This window comes from Cyprinodon variegatus, unplaced genomic scaffold (assembly GCF_000732505.1).
Source record: "Cyprinodon variegatus isolate N-32 unplaced genomic scaffold, C_variegatus-1.0 Scaffold193, whole genome shotgun sequence".
Taxonomy (NCBI): Eukaryota; Metazoa; Chordata; class Actinopteri; order Cyprinodontiformes; family Cyprinodontidae; genus Cyprinodon; species Cyprinodon variegatus.
In genome coordinates this window covers 745,307-758,177 of record NW_015150646.1, presented here as the reverse complement: position 1 = coordinate 758,177, position 12,871 = coordinate 745,307, and the positions used below count along the sequence as shown (strand labels likewise).

Below are 12,871 nucleotides of genomic sequence, written 5' to 3'. Positions count from 1 at the left end.
TTAAGGTAACAAAGTATTTTTGCTTTATTACTTGACATCTCTGAATATTTCAGTCTTGCAGGAACGACACAGCTTCACAAAGTATTGACTGAAAGGGAATGCATACGATAGAATACCTTTATTGTCTCACAATGGGGAAATAGTGGTGTTTACAGCAGCAAAGTTTAGAGTAGAAGTGTTCACATAATTTAGGCCTTAGAGAAGTGTATAAAAACAACAGATAGGAAAATAAAGCAAACAGAGTATTGCATTGTACTGTGTTTTACAATCTAATACTCTGTATCTGGAGAATCAAAAAATCAATAACAGCTGTGGACATTTTTACAATCATGGATCTGTGAAAAATGTGCAAACATCAGCATGAAAGTAACAACTTTCTGAGGTTGTTGAGAACAATGATGTTATAAAGTCTTACAGCTGCTGGGAGGAAGGATCTTTGATAACCCTCATTGGTACATTTAGGGTGCAACTCCTTGCCACGCCTTTCATATTTCTTTTTGCTCTCATTTGGAAATCATTCACTATTTTTCAACCAGTTTACAATTACACACTACCAACTCCTGACAGAATCTATGCAAATGAAGGTTTGTATTAGACATTTGATGAATATGGAAAAGGTTTCAAACCGCTGTTTGTCTCCTTGATGCATTTCTCTAATGCCTGAAACTTGAATTAAAACTGGTTAAACTCAACAATGGGCCTAAATAATCTTCTTTGATAAGGTTTTCCCTCTTTCTTCTTTGATATTTCTTGTTCAACACATTCAAAGGAAATATCGTAGTTCAAAGTTCACTTTTTCTGCGACTCTATTAGAGAGTGATTCAGGACTGCTTTGACGATGAGTTGACTTTCCGCTTGTTTTTCAGCTATAAGTGATCTCTTGGCCTTTGTCCCCTGCCTCCATGACTACCTACCCGCTCCGTCAGTGTCCCCTTCTTGCTTTATGTCACTGACGGATGTCCTGCACCACGTTTTCATCCCTGTTTCTGTGCAGCTTTGCAGGATGTGTTCAGAGTTCTGAATATGTGTGTGTTTTTGGGGAGTTCCTGTACATCTGTCGGCTGCATTTCTCTCACTTGGGGTGGAGTAAAGTTTGTTTTTCAGCACTTATAGGAGAACGTGTCTCCCATCTAGAAAGATCAAGTTTGTCCTGCTTCCTTCCTCCACAGGTCCTCATAAACACTCCTCCGCCCAGGCAGCAAGCCAGAGGCTTCCGCTCAGTGTCCTTAGTGGTTATTATCTCCATAAAAAAGAAAATAAACTCAATAAACTCTTATATTTTTAAATTAACACTTCATTTCTAACATTTTTGGGCAGGTTTGCAAGAAATTACACAACAGCTAAAGGTTACTTCAGTGAAAAAAAATACTTTTTTGCAGTTTTTCTCACATCAGAGTGTAGATTAAAAATCGTTCTAAATCATCTCATTTTCAGACCGTATTACCATTCAGGGACAATAGGAATGGATCTGTCAACCTTGAATGAATAGAGGATAAAATCTCAGTGATTGGAGAATAGCTTGTTTATCAAACAATAAACTGGCGTTCCAACTTCCCCTCCTGCAGTTTCCTCTATCCTGGACAGGACTGAAGTGTTCGGAAAGCGTTGGTGGGGGATGTTCCCCAGTTCTACCCCTAAACAACCAGGCACGTACTGCCTCTCCCCAAGGGGTCCCAGTATATATTTTTTCAGCGTGGCACAAAAAACACCCCAAGCTTTCCTGCCATTACTCCTCACAGAACCATGGGGGTTTAGAAAAACTAATAGCCCCCTAAAAATACTCAAACGACTGGAGCCTGCAGCCATTGGTCTTTTCCTGCCTCTCTTCCACGATGCGCGTGGGCTATTGAGGAAGGAGGAAACAAGGGACTATGGTTGTAAGGGAGTTTCCTGCAAGATATTATAAAGGGCTCTCCCTTCAGTTGAGCTACAGTGTTGGTCTGAAGGTGAACGCCTGCTCCTCATCCCTCTGACTGCTGACTGAACACAGACTCAGGGGATTCTGAAGGCATAGAGGCGCACAGTGTTTCTCGTCCCTGCTGGTCGGGGTGAGTTCTGAGATCATATCTCTTTATTTTTTTGTCTATTTTGGCTGTCTTATTATTGTATGATGGCAAATGTTTTGTTATTGAGTTGAGTTTGTTTTTAATTGAAGGACCAACAGCATGAACTTGCTTTGAGTTTATAATTAAAAGCAGATAATCGTTAGGGACATATATGCTTAAATCATAAATCGGGATAATCTAGTAATTGTCTCATAATGACATTTTGTTCAGGATCAGTTTAATGGTAAATTAATAAAGTCAAACTAGACTGGACTAAGAAACAAGCAGGACATTTAATATTGAATTAATATTGAATTAATCTGCACTGGAAAAAAAGCTCTAAGAAAGATCTAAGAAAGCAACACTATCTGTTAAAGACATCTTGAAACTTGCTGTGGCATCATCAAAGAAAGGTCTCATCAGCTCCAGTTTCTAGATTTTTGTTTTTCTTTACTATTGCTTTGTCTTTAAACATATACACCACTATTTTTTCTCATGCAGGTACGAGTAGGGAGCTGGTCTCACCTAACTGATGTGTCTGGGACACTCCAGTTTATTTATTCAATCAGTTACATCCAGGTATATAAGTCTGACATTGCACGTAGTCTATGAGCTGCAACTCTGGGATTCTCATAATTACTTCTCTTGTTTCCACCGTAGATCCAGGCAAGCTTGATGGAAGTGTTGGGGGTTTACAGGGCAGACGGAAGGCAGACCATGCGAGCTGAAGGATATGTGAAGGAGTTCACTCGCCACTCCAATGATGTGCTGCTGAATTTGAACGAGCTCCGGCACAGAGGCATCCTGACCGACACCACCCTGGTGGTCGGCAGTGTTCAGCTGCAGGCCCACTGTGCAGTGCTCGTCGCCTGCAGGTCGGTGCACAGTTGAAGAGGCTGCAGCCTTTGCTCTTTAAGGCAACGTGGTATTATCTGAACTCAAGCAGTTGTTTGACCATGCATGTTTAACCCTTTCCAAATGTGTTCCCCTCTGTCTGTGCAGTGGGTTTTTCTACTCCCTTTATTCCCACCGGGTGCTTCTTCAGGGGCGTGGAGGTGGAAGCAAAGAGCAGCTCATGACTGTCTCTCTTCCCAGTACCCTGGACCCATCCTGTGTTTCTCTGCTGCTCGACTTTATGTACACCTCCCGCCTCCCTCTGACACCAAGCATCGTCTCTGGGGTGCTGGCCGTGGCTGCCTATCTGCAGATGGACCATGTGGCCGACACATGCAGGGATTTCATGCAGCTGCATTGGTGAGAGTCTGGAAATCTGCCATCTCCTCCAGCTTTTGATGCATTTGATACAAACTTGCTGAATGTTTTTGACTGTTCTTTTCCAGCACAGAGAATGTGGGTGCAAGACACCCCCAGATGGAGCTGGACTCCAGTGTCTCTGTAGCCTTTGCTTCCCCTAAAGGACCTCAGCAGTCCCGACAGGCAGATGCAGAAACAAGGTTGGTTTTCACATGATAAACAAGAGTTAGTCTAGAAATGGGGGAAATTGTTGCTCTTGTTCCATTTGCACAATATTAGAAGCCGCCGCTGCAGCTTGTGTCGCCTTTGTCTCTCGGCATGTTGGTCTCATTACAGACTTCCTTTGTTTTTCCTGCAGGTTCCCTGTTGTTGCAGAAGGCTCTCTAAAGCCAGGGGCTTTCCCGCCCTGCCAGCCCGGGTCAGACAAGGTGAAAGAACATCCTGACTCACCCGTCCTAAACACTCGGACTTTATCCCCAAACAGCCCAGACCGCTCCAGCTGCCACCCTAACTCCCCCTCTGAGTCCAGCACCTGCAGCAAAAACCCTGAGGTGGGTCTAAAAAGAAGAAAGTGGCTGATATCAATGAGAAAAATGGAAGAAATGTAAATGTTTTATTTGTTTTTTTAGATTGAAAGCAAAGCCACACCAGACCCAAAGGCCTGCAATTGGAAGAAGTACAAGTACATTGTCCTGAACCCTCTCTGTGCTGCAGCTTCTGCAGTGAAAGTAGAGCAGCTGGAGGAGGTTCAGTGTCAAGATTTGGCTCTCAAAGCTCCAACAGAGGCGTGGTCTGGAGAAGTGCCTGGTCAGATTGATAGGTAATTTAGAAGAAAAAGAAAAATATGATGATGTAGGTAGAAAATGAACTGATAAATATGTTTTCTTTCACTAATCAGACAGGGGCAGGCCTCCTGCTACGAGGGTTCTGGCCGAGCCCCTCCCCTCGGGCCACCTCCCTCTCTGGATCTACCAAAAGTGTCTGCTTCACTCAAGAAGGAACAAGGTAGGCCCAAAGGCAACCATTTTAGACAAAAAAGCTAATATTTAAGTGCCTAAAATTGTTTTTTTTTTTTTTCCTCCTTGCTTCTGCAGGCTCACCTGGCTTCATTTTTCCTAAACTTCTTCCATCTGATCCAGAATCTACCAAATTCAACCAACCTCCAATCAAGTGTGAGAACCGCTACCTGCCCTTCCCTTACTCCACTTCTCTTCAGGCAACTAAATCTGTGAGCTCAGGTGAAACTTCAAAAAAACTTTATCATTTTTTTTTATTTAGTTGCTTTTTAAATGAGCAACAAACATGTAATATGAGTGAATTTTTATTTTTTTGACAGGAGACAAACCATACCGCTGCAATGTTTGTGGGGCTCAGTTTAACCGACCAGCAAACCTAAAAACTCACACCCGCATTCACTCAGGAGAGAAGCCTTACCGCTGTGACACCTGCGGAGCTCGATTTGTTCAGGTGAGGAAAAATGGTGCGTCATCATAAGGTGACCTGTTTATTAGACAGAAATTAGCCAAGCTGGAAAACATTGGTCTCTCATTTTTATGAAGTTCCTAATACTTTTCAAGAACCTTGAAAGGTGTCTCTAATCGTTAAAAAGTAGAGTTCCAAGTTGGAAAAAAAAAACTCTGACTTCATCTTACTAAACTAGACTTTCTAAACAGCTGCTGTGGCTGCCATTGATTGGTACTGCAAAAAAAACAAAACAAAAAAAAAAATACTTTTTTCCTTCTTATATTCACCACATGCTGAGTTAATGTACAGCTGTTGAAAGCAGGTTTGCTCAGCCTGATGCTAATGTTAGCCACCATGCTCACCAAGTAAGAAAATAAGCAAATCCTATTGGTTTTCCAACTTGCAGCTTGAACACGCTTAAGCTGGGTGTGGCACTTTCCAGAATTTGAACTTCCAAGATAAGAGGAAACTCAGTTTTGTGAAACCCAAAAGTTCATACTGAAATGACTAATGCAAGAATGCATCTCCTCTCCTTTCCCTCAATGAGCATTTAAAATCTGACATGTTTAGTTTTATTTATAGGCCATATTGTTATGTTTTTTATGTTTTAATTTAGGCATATAAACCTTTTTTAGAGATGCAAAAATGTAACAGAAAACCACTGAAGAAGCATAAAGGGTCCCTTAAAAAGCATAAAAAATGAGTATTGGAAGTGATGAATCATTTAGAGATTTTATTTAAAAAATTATGTTATTTAGTGAGGAACATCATTGAAAAGTTTATTGATTTTACTGACATAATTGACACTGACAGCATAATGTTACACAAGAATTTATTTTATAACATAATACCAGATAATATATGTTTATATATATATATATATATATATATATATATATGTTTTACCACAGAAATTAAAGTTAATGAATTATTCTCTCCTAAATAAAGGTTGTCATTTTCAAAATATCTGAAAAAACAAGTCCCATCTGAACAAATGTTTTTATTTATTAAGCACGACTATAGATCAAGCTTCTCAAATTCCAGCTTTCAAAAAAAAAGGTATCCGAAAAGCTTTAAGTTGTGTCTCTGCACCAGAACAACCAAATCAAACACAAGCAACCGGTAACTGGCAGAGATTTATAGAACCTGACCTCAAGATGTGGAGGCATTTTAACCCATCATGAAAGGAGGAGTTAAAGTCCCCCAACCAATAGCTGAACTTCACCTCTTGCTGAAGACAGGTACATTAGTAGAGGCAGATTTAATCCAAGTGCGTTCAAACAGGGGCACATTTATACGTTGGAGGTAAATTCCCTCAAAGACTGGAGATAAAGACATCTATTGTTAAACCTTAAAGCGAGCCTGTGATTTCTGACAACTAGAAAATATTTTTCTCAGTCTTTTCTTTGCTCTGTCCTGTTATCAGGTTGCCCACCTCAGGGCCCACGTCTTGATCCACACAGGTGAGAAGCCCTACCCCTGTCACACCTGTGGGACCCGCTTCCGCCACCTGCAGACGCTGAAGAGCCACTTGCGCATCCACACTGGAGAGAAACCATACTCTGTAGGTGGAATTTATTCCACATAAACAGCATTGTACCTGACCACACAGAAGAAATAACCCTCTTACATTCTTAATCTCTAATCTATGGGATTCTGGTGTTGTTTTTTTAACAGTGTGAGAAGTGCAGCCTTCACTTCCGACACAAGAGCCAGTTGCGTCTGCACCTCCGACAGAAACACGGAGCCATTACCAACACCAAGATCCGCTACAAGGTGCTGACTGAGCCCTTCCAGTCAGTTCTGCAGGCCTGCTGAGGATCACATCACTTACAGCCAAATCTGCTCGAAAATATGAAACCTGGGGAAAGAATCACTAGATTTTTAATTGACTTAAATTACACACTACTGATTGTTAGATTTGGACTTTTTCCTAATTTGGAGAACAACAGTATTTTTTTACTACCTTTTTGAAATCTTAGTTGGACAAAAATCTGGACTGTATATGAAACCCCTACTTTATCAGAAATGTTGGGATAATATTGGTAAATGGAGATGTGACAAAAAAGATTGAATGAAAGTGTTGATGAAGGTTCGTGAAGTGATGTAAAGAGAGGAAAAGGGGAAGAAAACATTTTGTAGAAAGATATTGGATGTGGAAAGAGGAAAGAGAGGAAATGTATGTTTATTAGGAAGATGGTTAGTGAAGGTTTTAAATGTGGAAGAGCACTTCCTGAGTTGTTTTTTTTTTTTTTTTACTCCTACAATGTGTATTTAACCTGATGGCCTGGGGCCTATATATAGTTTTTTAAGACATGTTTAAGAAGTTATTTATGCCCTTGGAGTTCAAGGATTAGTTTGTACTGAATAGAGATAAGCCGGATGAAAGTGAAAGAGATGTTATCGATAATGGCATTTAAAAGAAACGTTTTAAAGCAATTTAAATTTGTATTTGTTTGACTTCATTTGCAGGACAAATTTAAATTAAAAGAAATTTTATATCATGTTTTTGTGTTTGAATTTTTTTTATTCATCCTAACTACTTCTGGAATATTTGTTTTCTCTCTTTTGTAGAAGTTACAATATAATTATGAAGTGTGCATGTGTAAAGCAGCTCTGTAGATACGCTGGTTTCGTTCAATGACACATAACTGTAAAGAGCAAGTGCTCGCTATAAATTGGACTCTATGCTGTATATGTGATTGTTTGGCCAGGGTGATCAGACCCCCCAACACAAAAACAGACAAAGCCACACACACGCCAAAACTTTAGGGGATAACACAAGGGGTGGATACATTATGTCCATTCAGATCCATTAAGCCAGATTTTTAGTCCAGGTTCCGGGTTTTTCTTGGCATTGAAACAATAAAGCTGTGAGCACCTGTTTCCTCCAAAGTCCTTGCTGTTTTTGGGCTGCGCTGTGAGACTCCAACACGTGCGGGGGGCTTCCTTAAGGTGAAGGGATGTCTGTGAACTCTCCCACCCTCTGTCATCTGTGCTTCCTGCTCCCTGATGAGCTATAGCTCTCTAGACCTTATTGTCCTAGCTTTATGGACAAACGCTGGAAGTTTGACGGGAATTTCCAGTCTCTACACTGCACCTCCCTTCCATTTCTTCTATGCATAAAATGATGAAATCAAACCAGCAACTTCAAGTTTTCCCTTTTGAGCATTTTTCTCTGGAAATCATTTTGCAAATGCAAAAATATAATTGCTTTAAAGGAGAGGATCTTGCAAAGGTATTTCATGAAAGTCAAAACAAAGAAAGAAAATAAAGCTGATGTTCAAAGAATTGTGCAATACTGGAAACATCCATTGATTTCTGCAGGAAAGAGAATGGATACCCTTTCAACAGTAAAAAGAAATGTACATGATAAGATTTATTTGGGTCAGCATGAATCAATAAAAATATGTATTATTGATAAATGCAAGGATCCATGTTAATTTTTCTGTTCTATTTCAGAGGAATAGAAAACTTATGTCTTATCTAAATATGAAAGGATCAAATTTACTCAGCATCCCTGGGGAAGTGTACCTTGGTTGTACCTGAAAAACAGTAAAAATTAGCAGAGCTGCCCTTGATATCGATCTCTCTTGCAGGTTTCGTGAACGGGACCTCGAGTTGTATTCAATGAATGTGTTTGGCTTAGGATCCATGGTTTACCTTAACTTTTTAATAAATAATTATTGAATTTTATTGGTCTCACATTGGAGAAATTAAGCTCTGCATTTAACCCATCACCTTGGGTAGCAGTGGGCTGCCAGAGTGGGGTGCCTGGGGAGCAGTGTGGGGTTAAGGGTCTTGCTCAGAAACCCTCTAATCCCTTTTGCAGCTTTGATTCTGTTTGCATCTCCAGGCTATAACCTTCAGCATGTACTGCAGAGACTACCGGCCAGTATTAGGTTAATATTCTCTAAATGTGATGGTTTCAAAACTTTGGAAACAGTGCACTTTATCTCAATCTCCTATCTTCAATAGCATGAGTTTAGGCTTGTTTCATAGAGGATTATAAAGCAGGAACGGGAACCAATGCTCCATGCTTTATGCTCCATTTCCATTCAAACAACTAGTCAAAAGACATTATTGATCAGAAGAACAGGATCAAAGAAGAGTTCGGTGGTGTTTTCTCATGTCAGCCCTGTGGCATCCTTTTCATAATATAATCCCATCGTCTGTATCACACATAGCTAACTAGTCATTTCCTTAATTAATGTTAAAGAGACATTTTGTGAGTTTTTATTGAAATATATCCGCCCCTTAGGAATGGGGAGTCGTTTTGGGTTCTTTGTTAGCCTGTACTACCCAATACTGGGCTATGCCTTTGAAAGGGGGGTCGTTAGGGGCAATTGTTAGCTTGACTGCCCAGGTGAGGTGAGATGTTTTGCCCCCTGCATTGGGCTTGGGGGTTGAAATGAAAGCGGGAAAGAATAATCTCTATCACTACATTGCAGGTTTTTGAGAGCTGAGTCCACCCCTCTGTTTAAGGTTGTTTTTTCTCTCTTAACATAAATGGCTTCCTTTACACCCCTTTCCAAACCACCTGTTTCTTCGCCCAAAATGTGAACATTGTCCCAAAGATCAGAGCATTCCTCACTGCATTGAGCTGCATACACCACTCCGCTCATCTTAGGTCTGGGGGCTTTTTCCTTTAGGATGCACTATCCTCTGTTTAAGGGTCTTGTTTGGATTTTGTGTTTGGACAAAATCCTCTTGAGTTTCTCAGAGACTCAGGCACCATATGGGATGCAGATGTTTTTGCATTGAATTTTCTTTTGGATTTCCTTGCTGATTTGACCCCCTTTCAGAGGCATAGCCCAGTATCTAGTATTGCAGGCAAACAAAAAACCCAAAATAACTCCCCATTCCTAAGAGGCAGACCTGTTCTTCCGGTAAAATTTGCATTTTTTCGAAGCCAAAAAAGTTTTTGGGCTACTATATAATGCTTCGAACTCAACGCTTATTCTGACATTTTAAATTGAAAAAGCTTCCTGGATGGGAAGTCAAACTCTTCAAACGCGGAAACAGTCCAGTGGATTGTTTTTAACTTTTTTGGAATGACCTGGATGACTGAGAATCTCCACCAGCATAAACCTAACCATGAGGAAATGCAATTTTATTTCTGGTCCGAAGTCTGGAAGGAGAGAAAACATATGAGAAACGTATGACTATTTCGCAGTCAGTCGTGTTTATGTCAGTGTGGGGATTTACAGAATGCATATAAAATGGTTTATGATTGGTAAGATAATAAAATGATTATAATAGAAGAAGTCTGACTTTAGAAAGAGCAAATCCTCACAGAAGCTAGGACTTCATATCAGTTTAAGGTTAGGTTCAAGGTGTTCCCATTCAGATTACGGATGGTCTAGCAGATTATGACAGCCCTTAAGACACAGAGTCATTGTGGAAAAACCCAACCAGCAGGATTGTCAAAGTGAAAAGGCTGAGCTGAAATGTAGGGGGTGAAAACACCTGGAGGTAAAACAAGTATATTTAAAAAGTAAAAAAAAAAAAACTAAAAATGATGCAGAGTCTTTTTCATGGCGAAAACTGCTTTTCGAAATAAAAGAGTTACAAAGTGTTGTCCTTTTAAATGGCCTCTAATTTCAGCTACCATATGTCAGCGTTGATAAAGCAAGCTTAAATGTCATAATCATTATAAATTGAACTGATTTTTCTTAATGTGTTATCAAAATAAAATTGGAGTGTAGTTCAACCGTATTTTATAAATACAGGTTTATAGTATGATTTTATTTTGTATTTAATTTCATTCCTTTATTAACTTCCAGGCGACATATTTATGTTGTTGTTTTTTTTACATTTGAGATAGAAAGAATAAAATGCCCCAAAATTTAATTTTCCAATTTAAAGATCAAGTAAAATAGTTTTCATTTTATAGTCAGTTATTGTACGTTCCACTTTTGGAAATTCATCAATACTTTTGACTGAGACTCATGGTCAAACAAAATGCCCAAAAGGGTGCCCAAGTAAAAAAAGGTTGGGAAACACTGCACTACAGCAACATTAATGGGAATAAGTTCTACTGCAAGGGTGTTTGCAGCGAGTGCAGTGTGTATTTAACAGGCTCGGACTGGGAACGATTTTCGGCCCTGGCGTTTTTCCATCTACACTTAATAACCAAAGCCAACAACCATGGCTTTGGTTATTAACACGGACGTGACAGTGACTGCTGCTGCGTAACGTCCACACTCACCACATCAGCAGGGTTGCCAGATGTCACTGTTCAAAGTTCATAAACTGCCAGGATATACGAAATCTTGCTCAGTTTGAACCAGTCTATTGATCTATTAGGCCATAAATCTAAACAAAATTTTTTTTTTACCCATAGACGGCCATCTAAACTGCCAGATTAAGAAGCATCCCAACCTGGCAACAATGCACGTAGGATGGTAAATGTTAGCCTTTAGATGCAAAACCCCATCATACACCGCAACATATTTTTGAGAAGTATTCAAACATGAATTTGCCAAATATAAGAGAAACATTGTAGTTTTGTTTAAAGAAAACATTTTAGTTTTATTATAAGTTAGTTTGTTGAATTGATTTGAAGAGAGTTTGAAGAAATAGAAAATTACACCATATGCCAACCGTCACAAGGAAGGCCTATATATACTGCATGCATCATTTAGGTAGTTAATATTAATATTACTTCTTGAGCTTTTTGAGTTATTTACTGTCACAGGTAGATGCTTTGGCCGGAGGTTAAGTGTTGGGGTTGGTATGATTCAAAGAGGGCCGGCCCACTACCAGTCCGAGCCTTGTAGTGAGTACAGGGAGGCAGTAGCCATTGATTGCAATATATCCTTAAAGTATCAAATGATTAAATTTTTGTTTAATTTATTTATTTAAATTTTTTTTGTGTGTCCCATTAAAAGACACTGCACCCCCCCCCCCAACACCACCACCACCACCACCAACACCTCTTTGATTTAGGACTGCCCCTGTCAAGAGACCAGTCATGCATAAAAGTTGCGAAAGATCCGAAAAAATGCAACAGGTTTACAACTCCATAAACTTTAAAAAATATATAAATAAAACAAAAATAAAAAACCCCACAGAAAACTCAAAAAGCTGGAAAACGATTTAATATATTTTTAATGAATTAACGCAATCATTAACCCTTGGCTGGATCCAGTGAGCTTTCTGCTTAACATGCGCGCTGCAGGGGTGACTGCGCAGAATCAGTTAGTGAGGTGTTTCATGTCCCGCGATCTGTTAATGTTTTCAGTAGTTTACTGCTCTGAACCAGGAGGACCATGAGGCGCTGCGGACAGAGCTGACACGGGCACAGACGGAGGGTGAGTAGTTATATCAATTTACACACAGTTTAGGAAGTTTATTTTAGCAGCAAGTGGGCCTAACGCAAAGCCCCTGCTTTACTGGTCAGCCGGTGTCCCCACCATTCTGCTCCGGGTCAGAGGAACTGAAACAGACTTTCGTTCCCCCATGTTTCATGACATAAAAAGTTTTTTTTTTTTATGAAACTTTTTAAATAATAATTATTATTAATAACACTCACAAAGAGAGTAAAACGCTTTAGCTGTCAAAATCCTAAATACCAGTGGCAGGGATTGTTTGGATATTACGCCAGTTCCATGGCAGTATGGCAGTACATTTAAAGATATAATCAAGTCATGCGTTAATATTCACGTATAAACAGTCAAAAATAAGTCAATTTAAAAAGCAGAGGTCGGAATCTTTGGGATTATGTTATACCTAAACATTGTATAGGCAGTTAGTCAAACATTTACTGGAGTAGATTTCTTTATTTTAAACGGGAGACTGGGGGACGGTTGCAACACGTTTTTCTAGTTACTCCAAGACGATTACCCTAAGTATTTATGTATACATTAAATTTCCACTTTGTGCCCATACTATTTAAAGGCGATTACATGGGAAAGATTTCTCAAAATATTCATGAAAGCAAAAGTAAGCTGCTACAACAAAACTCTGTCAATGGGGCAGTCATACTGACTTTCTTAGTCTAACAATGTATTTTTTATTTATTTGTATAAACAAACACACACACACACACACACACACACACACACACACACACACACACACACACACACACACACACACACACA

At 39.6% G+C, this 12,871-nt stretch overlaps 2 protein-coding genes across 2 annotated transcripts in view; both read left to right on the top strand.

The window, feature by feature from the left end:
- The first annotated feature begins 1,457 nt into the window (after positions 1-1,457).
- On the top strand, positions 1,458-7,269 carry bcl6b (B-cell CLL/lymphoma 6, member B). The gene is made up of 12 exons (XM_015379468.1): positions 1,458-2,048; positions 2,547-2,624; positions 2,706-2,920; positions 3,048-3,299; positions 3,386-3,499; positions 3,658-3,850; positions 3,929-4,119; positions 4,198-4,304; positions 4,394-4,537; positions 4,636-4,766; positions 6,190-6,327; positions 6,441-7,269. Exons 3-12 carry the CDS (start codon positions 2,721-2,723, stop codon positions 6,579-6,581), a joined length of 1,611 nt encoding a protein of 536 aa, XP_015234954.1. The 5' UTR covers positions 1,458-2,048; positions 2,547-2,624; positions 2,706-2,720; the 3' UTR covers positions 6,582-7,269.
- Positions 7,270-11,953: 4,684 nt separating this feature from the next.
- slc16a13 (solute carrier family 16 member 13) overlaps positions 11,954-12,871 on the top strand; it is a 13,119-nt gene continuing 12,201 nt past the window's right edge. Inside the window, exon 1 of the mRNA XM_015379510.1 lies at positions 11,954-12,079. The gene's annotated coding sequence lies outside the window, so the exon portion shown is untranslated. The remainder of the gene's footprint in view (positions 12,080-12,871) is intronic.